This window comes from Polyergus mexicanus, unplaced genomic scaffold, assembly GCF_030449975.1.
Source record: "Polyergus mexicanus isolate NDT 795.1 unplaced genomic scaffold, iyPolMexi1.0 SCAF_10, whole genome shotgun sequence".
In the NCBI taxonomy this organism is placed as follows: Eukaryota; Metazoa; Arthropoda; class Insecta; order Hymenoptera; family Formicidae; genus Polyergus; species Polyergus mexicanus.
The window spans coordinates 376,191-387,911 of record NW_027223330.1 but is presented as its reverse complement, the minus strand read 5'-3'; the positions used below and the strand labels follow the sequence as shown (position 1 = coordinate 387,911).

General features: G+C 30.8%; 3 protein-coding genes across 7 annotated transcripts; 1 reads left to right on the top strand and 2 right to left on the bottom strand.

Annotated features, from left to right (window-relative positions):
* Positions 1 to 55: 55 nt before the first annotated feature.
* Tmem63 (transmembrane protein 63) lies at positions 56 to 5,018 on the bottom strand. Of its 2 annotated transcripts, XM_070303129.1 has the most exons (12): positions 4,866 to 5,018; positions 4,249 to 4,381; positions 3,924 to 4,141; positions 3,553 to 3,832; positions 3,288 to 3,391; positions 3,001 to 3,193; positions 2,745 to 2,859; positions 2,466 to 2,662; positions 1,870 to 2,196; positions 1,448 to 1,723; positions 1,123 to 1,356; positions 56 to 777 (listed from the first exon to the last, which is right to left on the bottom strand). In XM_070303129.1, exons 1-12 carry the CDS (start codon positions 4,883 to 4,885, stop codon positions 577 to 579), a joined length of 2,298 nt encoding a protein of 765 aa, XP_070159230.1. In that variant the 5' UTR covers positions 4,886 to 5,018; the 3' UTR covers positions 56 to 576. The 2 variants fall into 2 exon arrangements, with proteins under 2 accessions (XP_070159230.1, XP_070159232.1); XM_070303131.1 differs by lacking the exon at positions 4,866 to 5,018 and having other exon boundaries at positions 3,924 to 4,134; positions 4,249 to 4,334.
* Positions 5,019 to 5,187: 169 nt separating this feature from the next.
* Positions 5,188 to 11,705, top strand: Gnpnat (glucosamine 6-phosphate N-acetyltransferase). Of its 3 annotated transcripts, none has more exons than XM_070302964.1 (7): positions 5,188 to 5,556; positions 10,209 to 10,342; positions 10,437 to 10,517; positions 10,788 to 10,908; positions 11,044 to 11,106; positions 11,187 to 11,314; positions 11,396 to 11,705. In XM_070302964.1, exons 3-7 carry the CDS (start codon positions 10,503 to 10,505, stop codon positions 11,636 to 11,638), a joined length of 570 nt encoding a protein of 189 aa, XP_070159065.1. In that variant the 5' UTR covers positions 5,188 to 5,556; positions 10,209 to 10,342; positions 10,437 to 10,502; the 3' UTR covers positions 11,639 to 11,705. The 3 variants fall into 3 exon arrangements, with proteins under 3 accessions (XP_070159065.1, XP_070159064.1, XP_070159066.1); XM_070302963.1 differs by having other exon boundaries at positions 10,209 to 10,368; XM_070302965.1 differs by lacking the exon at positions 10,209 to 10,342.
* Mcph1 (Microcephalin) lies at positions 5,861 to 10,202 on the bottom strand. Of its 2 annotated transcripts, XM_070302961.1 has the most exons (5): positions 10,001 to 10,202; positions 7,658 to 9,895; positions 6,785 to 7,444; positions 6,430 to 6,667; positions 5,861 to 6,365 (listed from the first exon to the last, which is right to left on the bottom strand). In XM_070302961.1, exons 2-5 carry the CDS (start codon positions 9,889 to 9,891, stop codon positions 6,102 to 6,104), a joined length of 3,396 nt encoding a protein of 1,131 aa, XP_070159062.1. In that variant the 5' UTR covers positions 9,892 to 9,895; positions 10,001 to 10,202; the 3' UTR covers positions 5,861 to 6,101. The 2 variants fall into 2 exon arrangements, with proteins under 2 accessions (XP_070159062.1, XP_070159063.1); XM_070302962.1 differs by lacking the exon at positions 10,001 to 10,202 and having other exon boundaries at positions 7,658 to 9,913.
* Positions 11,706 to 11,721: the final 16 nt, after the last annotated feature.

Sequence of the window (11,721 nt, the reverse complement as noted above, 5' to 3'; positions counted from 1 at the left end):
TTATGCTGCTAAATTTAAAATGATAATATATATATATATATATATAGCTCTGTCTGTTCTTCTCGCTGAAATTCTTTAAGTAGTGATTACATGAAGTATACTCTCAATAAGGCTTTATTTTATACACAAATATATAGAGTATTAAATATATAATTATTTTCATTTTTTTTTTTTTATGATAAACTGTTAAGCACATTGCATGCGATATATAATAAAGATTTATAAATATAATTATAAATGAAAGAGTAGATAAAAAGAGTAATCCTAAAGTAATATTTTGTAATTTTTTTACATTAATTATAATTAATTTTTCAAAATAAAGTATAATTATAATAAATAATACTAATTTCTGTTAATGTGATAGTTCTATATAAGAAATATTAGAATGTACATTATTTGTGCTATAGTTTTTCTCTAACTTGCACAGTTAGTTTATTAATATATTAATAATTAGAATATATGTATAGCTTCTTAAATTACAGAGCATTCTGTATATTTATGTGTATGTATGCGGGCGGGCGCATGTATGTGTGTGTGCGTGTGTATGTGTGTATCAGATGTAAACAAATACAGATATTAAACCCTTTGCTCACCACCATAGTTTTGGTAAAGCTTTGGACTTTCCTGTATAGAGGAAGTGGTACTTCTCGGACTTGGTAAATTCGCTTCTGAATTCGAAGCAGTCGATATAGTTTCTTCCAAAGATGTCATATTCTTTCGTAATACTGGTGCGACGAAATTTTGACCCGTCGAAAGATCCCTTTTCGGTACTTGTGTCTAGTAGAATTGATCAACGTTTAAATATTTTAAATAATTAATATGCTCCTAAAAAAGGGGGATTCGCTAAAATTTTTAATTTTGTTTTTGTTTTTGTTTTCTAGTTTATAGTTTTTTAATTATTTTCATATGTATAGATTGTAAAGTATATTATGTAAAATTTGGACTTCAAGATTTAAATCTAGAAAAAGTTTTGTTCTTTTGTTTTTTACATTGATTGCTCAACAATTTGTTTGACAAAATGTTCAACGGAGTCATCTCATAAAACTATTTCGAGCTACATAATATTAATAATTTAATACTCTTAATATTTTAGGTATATCTTAATATCTATCTATATAATACCTTAGGTTTCGATAACGGCAACGCAGCACCAGTTACCAGGCCCAAAATAGTCGCACAAAGACCGCTGAGTTGCACTGCAGCTAATGGCGACAGACCTCTTCGCACCAGGCCTAAGGCCAAAAGAGCAGCTTGCGCTAAAACTGGCGCAGCTCCTGCAGCACCAACTGCCGCTCCAGCCAGTTGGCCACCACCAATGCTTGGTCCATAAGCAAAGCATAAATTATGTCTGTCCACCTATCCATCAAAAGATATTTTTATTTAAAAAAATATATATATCCAAAACATCAAAGAATGATCAGGTTGCAAGGTGTCAAGTCAAACATACCAAGTGTTTAACTACAAGATAGAGTAGAGCAAAGGGAGTGATTAATGGACATGCCAAGCTATAGACAGTTGTCATAGTAAAGACCAAGAGTAACCATGCGTAATGAGCTCCCAGTGGAAACTCCCATAGAACTGCTTTTCTAACATGTATCCTTTCCGCTCGACTGCGAGCTGTACAGAGTCTGAAGGTATATAGCGCGAGTTCCGGAAATCTAACCAATTCTAATCCACTCCCGATCAAGGCGGCGGTTATAACATAATTTACAAAAAGTGCTCCCTACAAATTTTATATTCTTAATACAGATTTGTGTGAAATTAAATATTTTAGAAAAACAAAAAAAATTCTACTTATTAAAATATCTAAAATATTTTTCATTTATAAGAATGTGGGCACACGCATGCACACACACTTTTATCTCTCACCTGATCTGGCAAAAATACACATTCCCATTTTGCCGTGTTATTTCGCTCTTTTAAAGTCCATTCTAGAAATGCTTCCGCGCTGGTTAATCCTAGACTAGGTAATATAAGCACCATCAATAGCAAGAGTAACAATGTTTTTCTCATAATGGTACGATTTAAGCTGCTCCTAGTCCAATGTCTTACGAGTGATTCGCACCTCGCAACTAATGCAGGCATCAAGGCAGCTACACTAATTAAGAGTACAGTAGGCAGAAAGGATGAAACCACTGTGCTCAAATTCATAATCTCTCCGGTAATCGGTAATTTATTGAGACTTGTTACTATGACCTAAAATTGAAAAAGCAATATATATATATATATATATATATATATATATATATATATATATATATATATATCATATATTTTCTTTCTAAAAATTTTTATCAATGTTGAAATAAAGCTAAGAGAGAATTAATTAAAGATTAAAATATTATGTCGTTTATTATATCAAAATATTTTATATATCTCGTAGTTTCTTTATTATGTATGTCTTTCTTTTTAATTTGTATAATTTTTATTATAAAATGTGCTTTTGCTGAAAAAAATTGACTTACAGCTGGTGTAGTAAGGAAAAACAATATTAACCCCAAAGCGAAATTTATTAATACAGCATTTAGATACCAGCACGGTCTGGGGATACTTAGATTTTCCCAAAATATATCTGATGGCATCGGAGCATAATCTACGATCCATTTTATATTCGGTGAGGACCTCAACTGTTTGCGCATAGTTTTAGTTGCACCGGGTGTTCCTATTAATTATATTTATCGTATTATAATTTTCTTATTCTAATTATAAAATAAAAAACATGTTATATATATTAAATGAAATACCTAACGTTATGAAAGCTACTCCAAGAGGTTTACTAAGCGCTACCTTCTTCTCTTCTTCGACCAATGCTGTTAATCGTATTTCTTCATTAGTGTAAAATTCTTGAGCATCCACTTGCTGCAAATATAATATAATTCAAACTTTCAATAGTGTTAAAAATAATAATATGCCCGATATGTGTCTGTGTGTGTATTTACGATTATACAATAAAATAATCGACTTTATATTTTATATATTTATAATTTTATTGATACTTACCTTTTTGCAGCAAGTTCCAAGAACTTGACCACATGGATAAGGATACATTTTCAAAGGTTCTCTCTTCTTAGCATAACTCTCGCAATATAAACGCGCCTGTTCCGCACAATCTCTTTCTGCATCCAATTTTGAAAGACGCTGTATATCATGAGCTAATGTAATGTCCTCCACTGTTAAAGTGGGAAATGCTTCTCTGGAAAGATTGTCAATTTAAAGAATGTCCACGTGATATTTACATCAAAGTTATTTGTATGCAAATATATATACCATATACATACAATACATACTTGAAATATTCTGTAAGATTTTCAACGGTGCATTGATGTTTCGGTATATCTGTAATCAATAATGTTCTTGCTGCAAATTCTCCAGTAGGTCTGGTATCTCGGACCTGTATCCATATATAAAAATTTTCATAAGTAACTTTATATATACGATAAAATACAAATGTCATAATATTTATATATTTCAATCATATTTTTTTATCATAAAAAACAAAACATTTTATATAACAGGTAATAAATGAGTTTGAAATAATAATTACTGTAATACCTGCTTCAAACAACGTCTCATAACAAATCCACCAACTGGTAGATAAGATAAGAGCAATATTGTGTGGACCCAAATCCAATTAGATGAGGGATCTAGATTTGATAATGTTGTATGACTAAACGTTGTACTGTTTCCTGGTTGCATGGTTCCATGAAAGTTTATGGGCAAAGCTATACACAATGATACAATAAGCATCATAATGATTAATATGATTAAGCAACGCTCAAACAAAATATACAATAACCCATCAGGACCTGCACGTTGTAATAATTCATTGTCGCTGCAAATGTAAAAGAATATTATAAATTATGTTATAGAGATATATTCTGAAACATAAGTAAAAACATTTTACATATGTTGAGGGTACTAACGTAATCTTGAAAGCGGTAACGATCCATGAGAAAAATCCTTTATCCAATTGAGAGAGTTGAGAATTGATAGATGCTTCTATACACAAAGGATCAGTGTCTCTATTTTCATTAACACCATAAAACAGCTCCATCCATCTGTTATCGGACTTATGTAATAATGCAAGGCGTCCATAATTCCAAGCCTTTTTACGTAATAAGCCAAATAAAGTAACTAAAAACTTAAATAACATGATGTTATGTTAAATATCAGTTTATTCATGCAAGTCATTAGCTAATTATCATTTGACAATATATATATATTCCAAGTAATCAAGCAAAATCTTACCACAAATCCTATTATATTCAACAACAAGTTCTCAGGTATTCCTGCGTACACATCTGTGATTATTGTTCTATTGTTTCGGGGAAACGGAATGCATGTATCTCGAGACGGAGTATCATGTCCAAATATGTTATAACTATATCAAACGATATACATATATTACGATATTTCTAACAAACACACAATTACTTTATAATCTTATTTATATGTGCTAAAAGAGATCGTTCGAATATTATTAGTCTCAAATAAAGCACGCGTGTGTATATATACACATCATTTACACATACGTGTGCACAGATTGTACGCTTCGATAAACAAATATATAATACAGATGAAAATATGTTATGCTCTGACATTTTGAAAAAAAAAAAAGTATGACAAAATCTATTGCCGCATTACTTTTACGCATCCCGAAATTGTTTACTCGAATTAGACGAGAAATTGTCGAGATGTATATAGAAACAAAACGAGATCGCGTTGATTGCGATGCAAAGTAAAAAAGATAACGAACGCGCGATAAGAGAATATTATAGCTTATCTCTGGAAACGTCGCGCAATTAAATGATGCAAAAATAAGAAACACTCGCGCGATTATGCCATTTACTAATTCTGCCATTTACTTTTCTGAGTAGTAATCCATGGTCAATTGAGACGTGCGAGATTCAGTATGTCGTTAAACAAATACGAAGAAACATGTTAGCGAACGTGCGTCAACTTGACACATCGTATGCTGGGTCATACTAGGTGCTGTCAGTCAGAATATAAGTGCTCATTCTCCCCGCGAAAGTAACCTAACCTAACCCAACTCAACCTAACCTAACCTCACATAACCTAACCTAACTTAACCTGACCTAACATAACCCTAAATCTAGTGTGCGTTCAAAAATCTTACTCGTATGGTAGAGTATATTTAATTGACCGATCAAAACCCAAAAAAAGCAAAATTTCTTTGTCCTGATTGGTCGATCAAACGTTGCTTTATTCCGCAGATAGCATTTCTGAACGCATCTTTGAGAAGAGTGGAATCAGAAGTGAAATAGAAATGCTTGGGCTTATGTGTGTGTATGTGTGCGATTTATTGTAAAGATGAAAACGGGAGAAAATGATATAATCAAATATTGTTGAAGGTCAAAAGTCCAGTGTTGTATATGTGTTAAACATTTAAAGCATTCCTAAAATTCAAAATTAAAAGATATATGCAACCGCGATACGTCATTTCGACGACATATACAATACACACACTGGTCACATGTGGTCACACGTCACACTGGAGAAAACAGATCTCTAAACTTTAATTGACTCAACGGAAAGGTATTTGTTACTTTATATAATTTTCAAAAGAAAAAAATTAAAATATCAATAAGATTGAATTAAAATAAATAAGATTAATTTATTTATAAATAAATAAATAAATGTGTGCAAGCGCTTTTTCTGTATCTTGCATGTAATAGGAGCTAAGAACAAAATAAGACAGAAAAAATAGAAAAAGGAGTATTCTTTATAGCTCAATAAAAATGAAATGTACAAAATATTCGTAAATATTTTTTATAAAATTTATTACAATTATAGTGAAAAGATGCGTTAAGACAAGATGTAAACACAAAGTAAAGCAGAGATTCTAAATAATTAAACAATTGTAAGAATGAACAAAAAAAGATTTCTTATATATTTGTACACATCCGATATTTATTATATAATATTATTAATTAATACTTTGTATGATCCGCGTAAATTATTGTACAAAAAAAGAATTATTTAATATACAAATATCTTTTGTAATATAATAAATCATATAAGATTTATAAATTTACATAATATTAAGGAAAAGTTCTACTTGTAACTTTTGCTTGTCCACTTCATTTTCTTTCATAAAGGTTAGTTAATTGTAGTTCACCTGTCGTGATACAATCTATAATCCAGGTCTCCTTCAAACCATTCGTACCAATAATAATTTTAGCAAGTTTGATATTCTCGGTGATATGTCCACTTGCTGTTTTTATAAGTTCTTTAAGTATATGACATGGTACTGTGGTTTTATGCCCAATATATATTAATCCACATGTTGCAAACAATTCTGGTATATACGAAGATCCAAATAATTGCCTGTCCTTCCGATTTTCCTGAAAAATGCATACATATTACACTTTATGCATATTATATCATACATTTTGCACATTATCTTACCTGCACAGCTTTAGAGAAATGTTTCATCTCAAATTCTTCCGGATCTAACCAACCATTATTCTCCAAAGATTTCAAAACCCATTCTAAAGTAACCAGCCAACAACCTCTTATTATCCCTCGAAGTAAATTCACTGTACGCACACCTGTACTCACAACATGAGTCGTTCGTCTCGATACATTCAATTCTATTTTTGCCATGCCAAGAGATTTGACAATGCTCTTTACTAAACTTTTGTCCCTACATATATAAAACATATTGCAATTTCATTATAAATTTGTAAAAAATATTAAAAATTCTTCTAATATAAAAAAGAAAAAGTAGTGTTTTTTAAAAGAATTTCTTATTATTATATACCCTTTTGATAGACCAGTTGTTGCAATAATAATCTGTTGTGACTTAAATTTATTCCATTGAGTAGGTATTGTACGATGCTTTACAAAATCATCAAAGGAATCTCTATTTTCTATTGATTCATCTTTTTTATCTTGTTTATGTCCTTTTAATATATTCAACATGTTTTCATCGGCAAATTTCTTGATGACGATTTTCTTGCTAACAACTTTCCTTGGTTTTTGTATTTTTTTATCTTTTTCCTTTTTGTTTTTAGGTATATCGTAATCATTATCTGACCATGTTTGTTCGCGTGCAATATTAGGTTTAATAGAGCTTGTGTCATTCTTGAGACCCAATGATTTTTTCTTTGGACGTTTTTTTCTCAGTTTTTTGTTTTTTTCCATAGGTTTTATCGATTTTGCAACTATGCATTTCTCTTCCTCTATTGGACTAATTGAACATAATTCAGAATTTTCATGAAGTGGCAATAATCTTCTTCTACCTTTTCTTACTGAAATACATTCCATGTTATCGGTGGTAACTTTATTTTCTTCATTTATTTCAAGTTTTGTTTCATCGGTTGTATTTTTTATGACTCTCAATTGATCTTGAATATCAGAAGGATTCCCGCTAGATGTATCTTCCGTAATAACTGTATTAATTTCAACTGTCTCTGAATACCTAATAACATAAAAAAAAATTGTATTAGAAAGAAGTCTTTCTCTCTCTTCTCTGTCTCTTTCTGATTAATACATACTATATGAGTCTTATTTATATGACTATATGACTATATGATATAATTCATAAAATAACAAATACTATGTGATTCAAAGTATATAATACAATATAATTTATGATTTACATGAAAATATTATTATACATTTGTATACTTACAAACCATCTGACTTAGTTTTATCAATACTTTTCTTATTGCCCATTGAATTTAAATTGTTGCTACAAGATGTTATGCTGTTATCTAAATTTTGTGTTTTGTATCTTAATTGTGTTTTGAATAAAACTGAACGGCTTATTGGATATGGAGTTCCCTCAACATAACTATCTCCACTCGTATGCTCACTGCGCTGAATTTTGACATCATTAGATCTATTATCCATTCTTACTTTCTCTTTTATTTCAGAAATCCTCAATTTATTGTTACACGGAATTGAATTTTGTGTGAAGATATTTCTTAATCTCTGAATTAAACTGATATTTTCTACGAAGTCTATATTGTTTGCATCTTCATTTTTTGCTGCTAATGAATATTGATTGTCCATATTTGGATATTTTTCTGTTGTGTCTTCATCATTCTTATCTGAGATTGATGATTGAAAATGATTACTTCTTCTTTGCCATATTTCGGGCATCGAATTTACCGACGTATTCATTTTCATTGAAGTTTCAGTGATACTTGAACTTTCATATTGATCATCCAAAGCTATTGATTCTTCATTATTAGTTTTTGCTGCTTTTAAACCTTGATTGCTATCATTAAACCTGTAATCGCTTGTTTTCTGAACATTTTCCTCCTTGTCAGCTTCAGTTACTGCATCCAATGATGTGTTTACATTTAAAGACGATCGAATTGTATTATTGCTGTCAGACAAAGATAGTGTATGTCGTTTCTCATAATTTTTAGTTTTATTACCGCGCTCATCTATATGCGGCCGTGTTTTTATGACTATTACCGCTTGTTCAATACTGGATGCTTGCATAGGTATAACTGTATTCTGGTCATTTGTAACATTTGTGTTAGACAAATCAAAATCCGCAACGTTATTTTGTGTCGTAGATTTGTCTACAAGACTATTCATATTTTCTGTTCTTTGCATCTGAATAACATACTTGTCCTGTTCTAAACTTTTTCGTTCGGATTCCTTTTTCTTGCTATTTTTGATACTATTAATTGTATTTAGATTTGTACTTTGCAGAGATAGATGTTTCTCACTCATTTGAATATCGCCATGAACTTCTGTCATTTCCATAGATATTATATTATTTGTTGTGTGTGTAGCACGACATGTATCCATATCATTATTTGCTTCATTGTAAGAATTGTTATTTTCGTTTTCACCTGTCACAATTTCTTCGTTAAAAGTGGAGCAAACAATGGGTGCTCCTATATCAACACATTGAGAGTGTATAGTTGAATATGTGGTATTATGGTTTTCAGATTGACTTTGTGAATATAATTTAGATTTTCTTAGCAAACTAAGTCTTCTGTTACTGCCACTTAATATGGGACTGCCAGTTTGATCTATCTGTCTGAGGGGGAATAATGGAAATTTTTCCTTCAAAATGATATCCTCTATGATTTTACACTTTGCTTGTCCTTCTATTTGTTTGCCCTCCTCAGCAAATAACCGTCTCTGAGACAACCTAGATCTATCTATATCTCCCTTGGAACAACTTTCTAATTTTTTGCTACTTGTTGGTGTAGTGACAATATTGGAATATTGATTGCCTCTTTGCTGATTACTCACATTGTTAGTATATCTTTCATGTTCCACGATTGTCTTATTTCTTAATTGATGATTGCTCATTGTATCTAGTATAATAATTGATTTATTTCCAATATTTGCATCATGTATATCATCTGCAAAGCAATTTTCTTCATTATTCTTTAATATCATCGCAGTTTTTCTGGAAAGCTCATTCTCTCTATCAAATATCTCTTTAGTCTTGTTTAAAATTGCATCTTTTAAACGTTTGCAATTTGCTTCGAGAGACTTTTCCTTAATATTTATATCCTCCAGATTCACTCGAAGTTCTTTCAATTGTATTTTCTTTTTTACACAAAGAAATACGTTAGTGTTCTCGCTTACAGCAAGCTTACTGCTTTTAACTCGCAAATCTTCATTGTCAGAATCAATCTGCTGATTCTTGTTCTCATATATATCGTGTCTTTTGCGTCTCGACAGTCTTTTATTAGCTCGCGCTGTATCTGTTCCTTTTCCATCAGTTTCTGATGGAACGAACTCTGTTCTCCACAGAGATCCGTTGCCAGAATCTGTTAAATTTTCACAATAACTTAGATTAACTCTCAGAGAACTACGTCGATGTTTGAAACTGTCACCTTCATCGGATGTATCTGATGCGAATATCTTTCTTTTATTTGTACTCATCATTGATCTGTATGTAAAAAATTATACAATACTTTATTACGTTTACACTTTGTCATGACACAGATAAATTTACTATATATAATATTATTATATATATAAAATTATTACATACTTGTGTTAAAAACGATAATTCGTCAAAATTCAAATTATATTACTCGATCGTTGAAAAAAACATCTTTACACGATATCCTCATCGAGTTTTATCTTACAAACGACATAAACACTACTGCATATTATTACTTTCATACATTGTTATCCAAAATATTAATCTTCGATACATAATTCCTCTTTGTTTTCATATTCTGGCCATGTCAACGAAGATATGGTGTCTTGACAGGATGTATTCGGAGAATCCTATCCCTAAGATAACGTGACGGTTAATTGACCAATCAGGACAAATGAAATGATGATTCTTCGTTCTGATTGGTCAAATAAATGCTATTCTACCCTACGAGTAAGATTTCCGAACATAACTAGAAAGTTAGTACGCATTAATTTCATTGAGTGCGCTGCGAACGTTCGCAACGCATACATACACGTGCAAACAGGTTGTTTTAGGTCAGATGTGACAGATTGACAAGTGAACGTGGGCTGCGAAAGAACGTGAAACAAGCATGAATGAAACGCAGGTACAACGTCCATACGTTAAAGTTTTCTCGCACTTTAATTTTACCAGGATATGATCTTATACATAGTTTAGAATCAGTAGTTTTATCGTTTTTCGATAATTAAAAACATGTATATTTACATAAGAAGGAGAATTAAAGCACTGTTATTAAATCGCTTACGTACATGTATAAGAAGCTGGTAATAAAACACGAAACCGTATTATTTATTCGCTTCAATCGCATATAAGATTGTACAATATTATTAAAGAAATTGTATTTCTATTGTTTCAGGGAAAAACTATCGAACAGGACGAAATTAATCTTTTCAATCCTGCTATACTAGATAGATTGTCGATATCACACGTTGTTGGATTGTTCATAAGACCACTAAGAAGTACGGATTATGAAAAAGGTAAATTTAATAAATTTTTTCTTGCGATATATTTTTTCACATATTAATAGACGATATCTAATATATAATGTAATATTCAATTTTTTTTTCTCTCCTTTTAAAAGTGATTTTAAATTTGATTATAAAATTTCATAGGTTTCTTAGTTCTTTTATCTCAATTGACTGATGTTGGAAATATTAGCAAGGAACAATTCTTAAGTAAGTTTATAATCGGGAACTAAGTTTTAACAAATAATAAAAATAATGTGGCTATATCTTTTCATTTTCACATTATTTAGATAGATTCTACAGCATGAAGACTGCTGGTGGTTACTATGTTGTAGTTATTGAGGACACAAATTCTGGAAAAGTAATTGCATGCGCAACATTAGTTATAGAGCAGAAGTTCATTCATAATTGTAGCTTGGTATGTAATTATCTTTTATAATTTCCATATCTAAAGCAAAGATATATATATATAATGTTATATGGATATATCCGTTTACAGCGAGGACGTCTGGAAGATGTAGTGGTCAATAACAGTTACAGAGGTAAATCATTGGGGAAACTAGTGGTGACAATAATAATGCAATTAGCACGCTATTTTCACTGTTATAAATTATCTTTGGATTGCACAGATCGTCTAGTGCCATTCTATGAGAATCTAGGTTTTATACGAGAAACTAACAATGCGAATTATCTTAATATGCGTTTCCATAATGAAAACGCCAGTGAACAATCGCATTTATAGTAACTAAATCGTTTTATTGTGGTCTTATCTGACGATAATGCCAATAAACCAATCAAATACATGTAGTGTAATAATATATATAT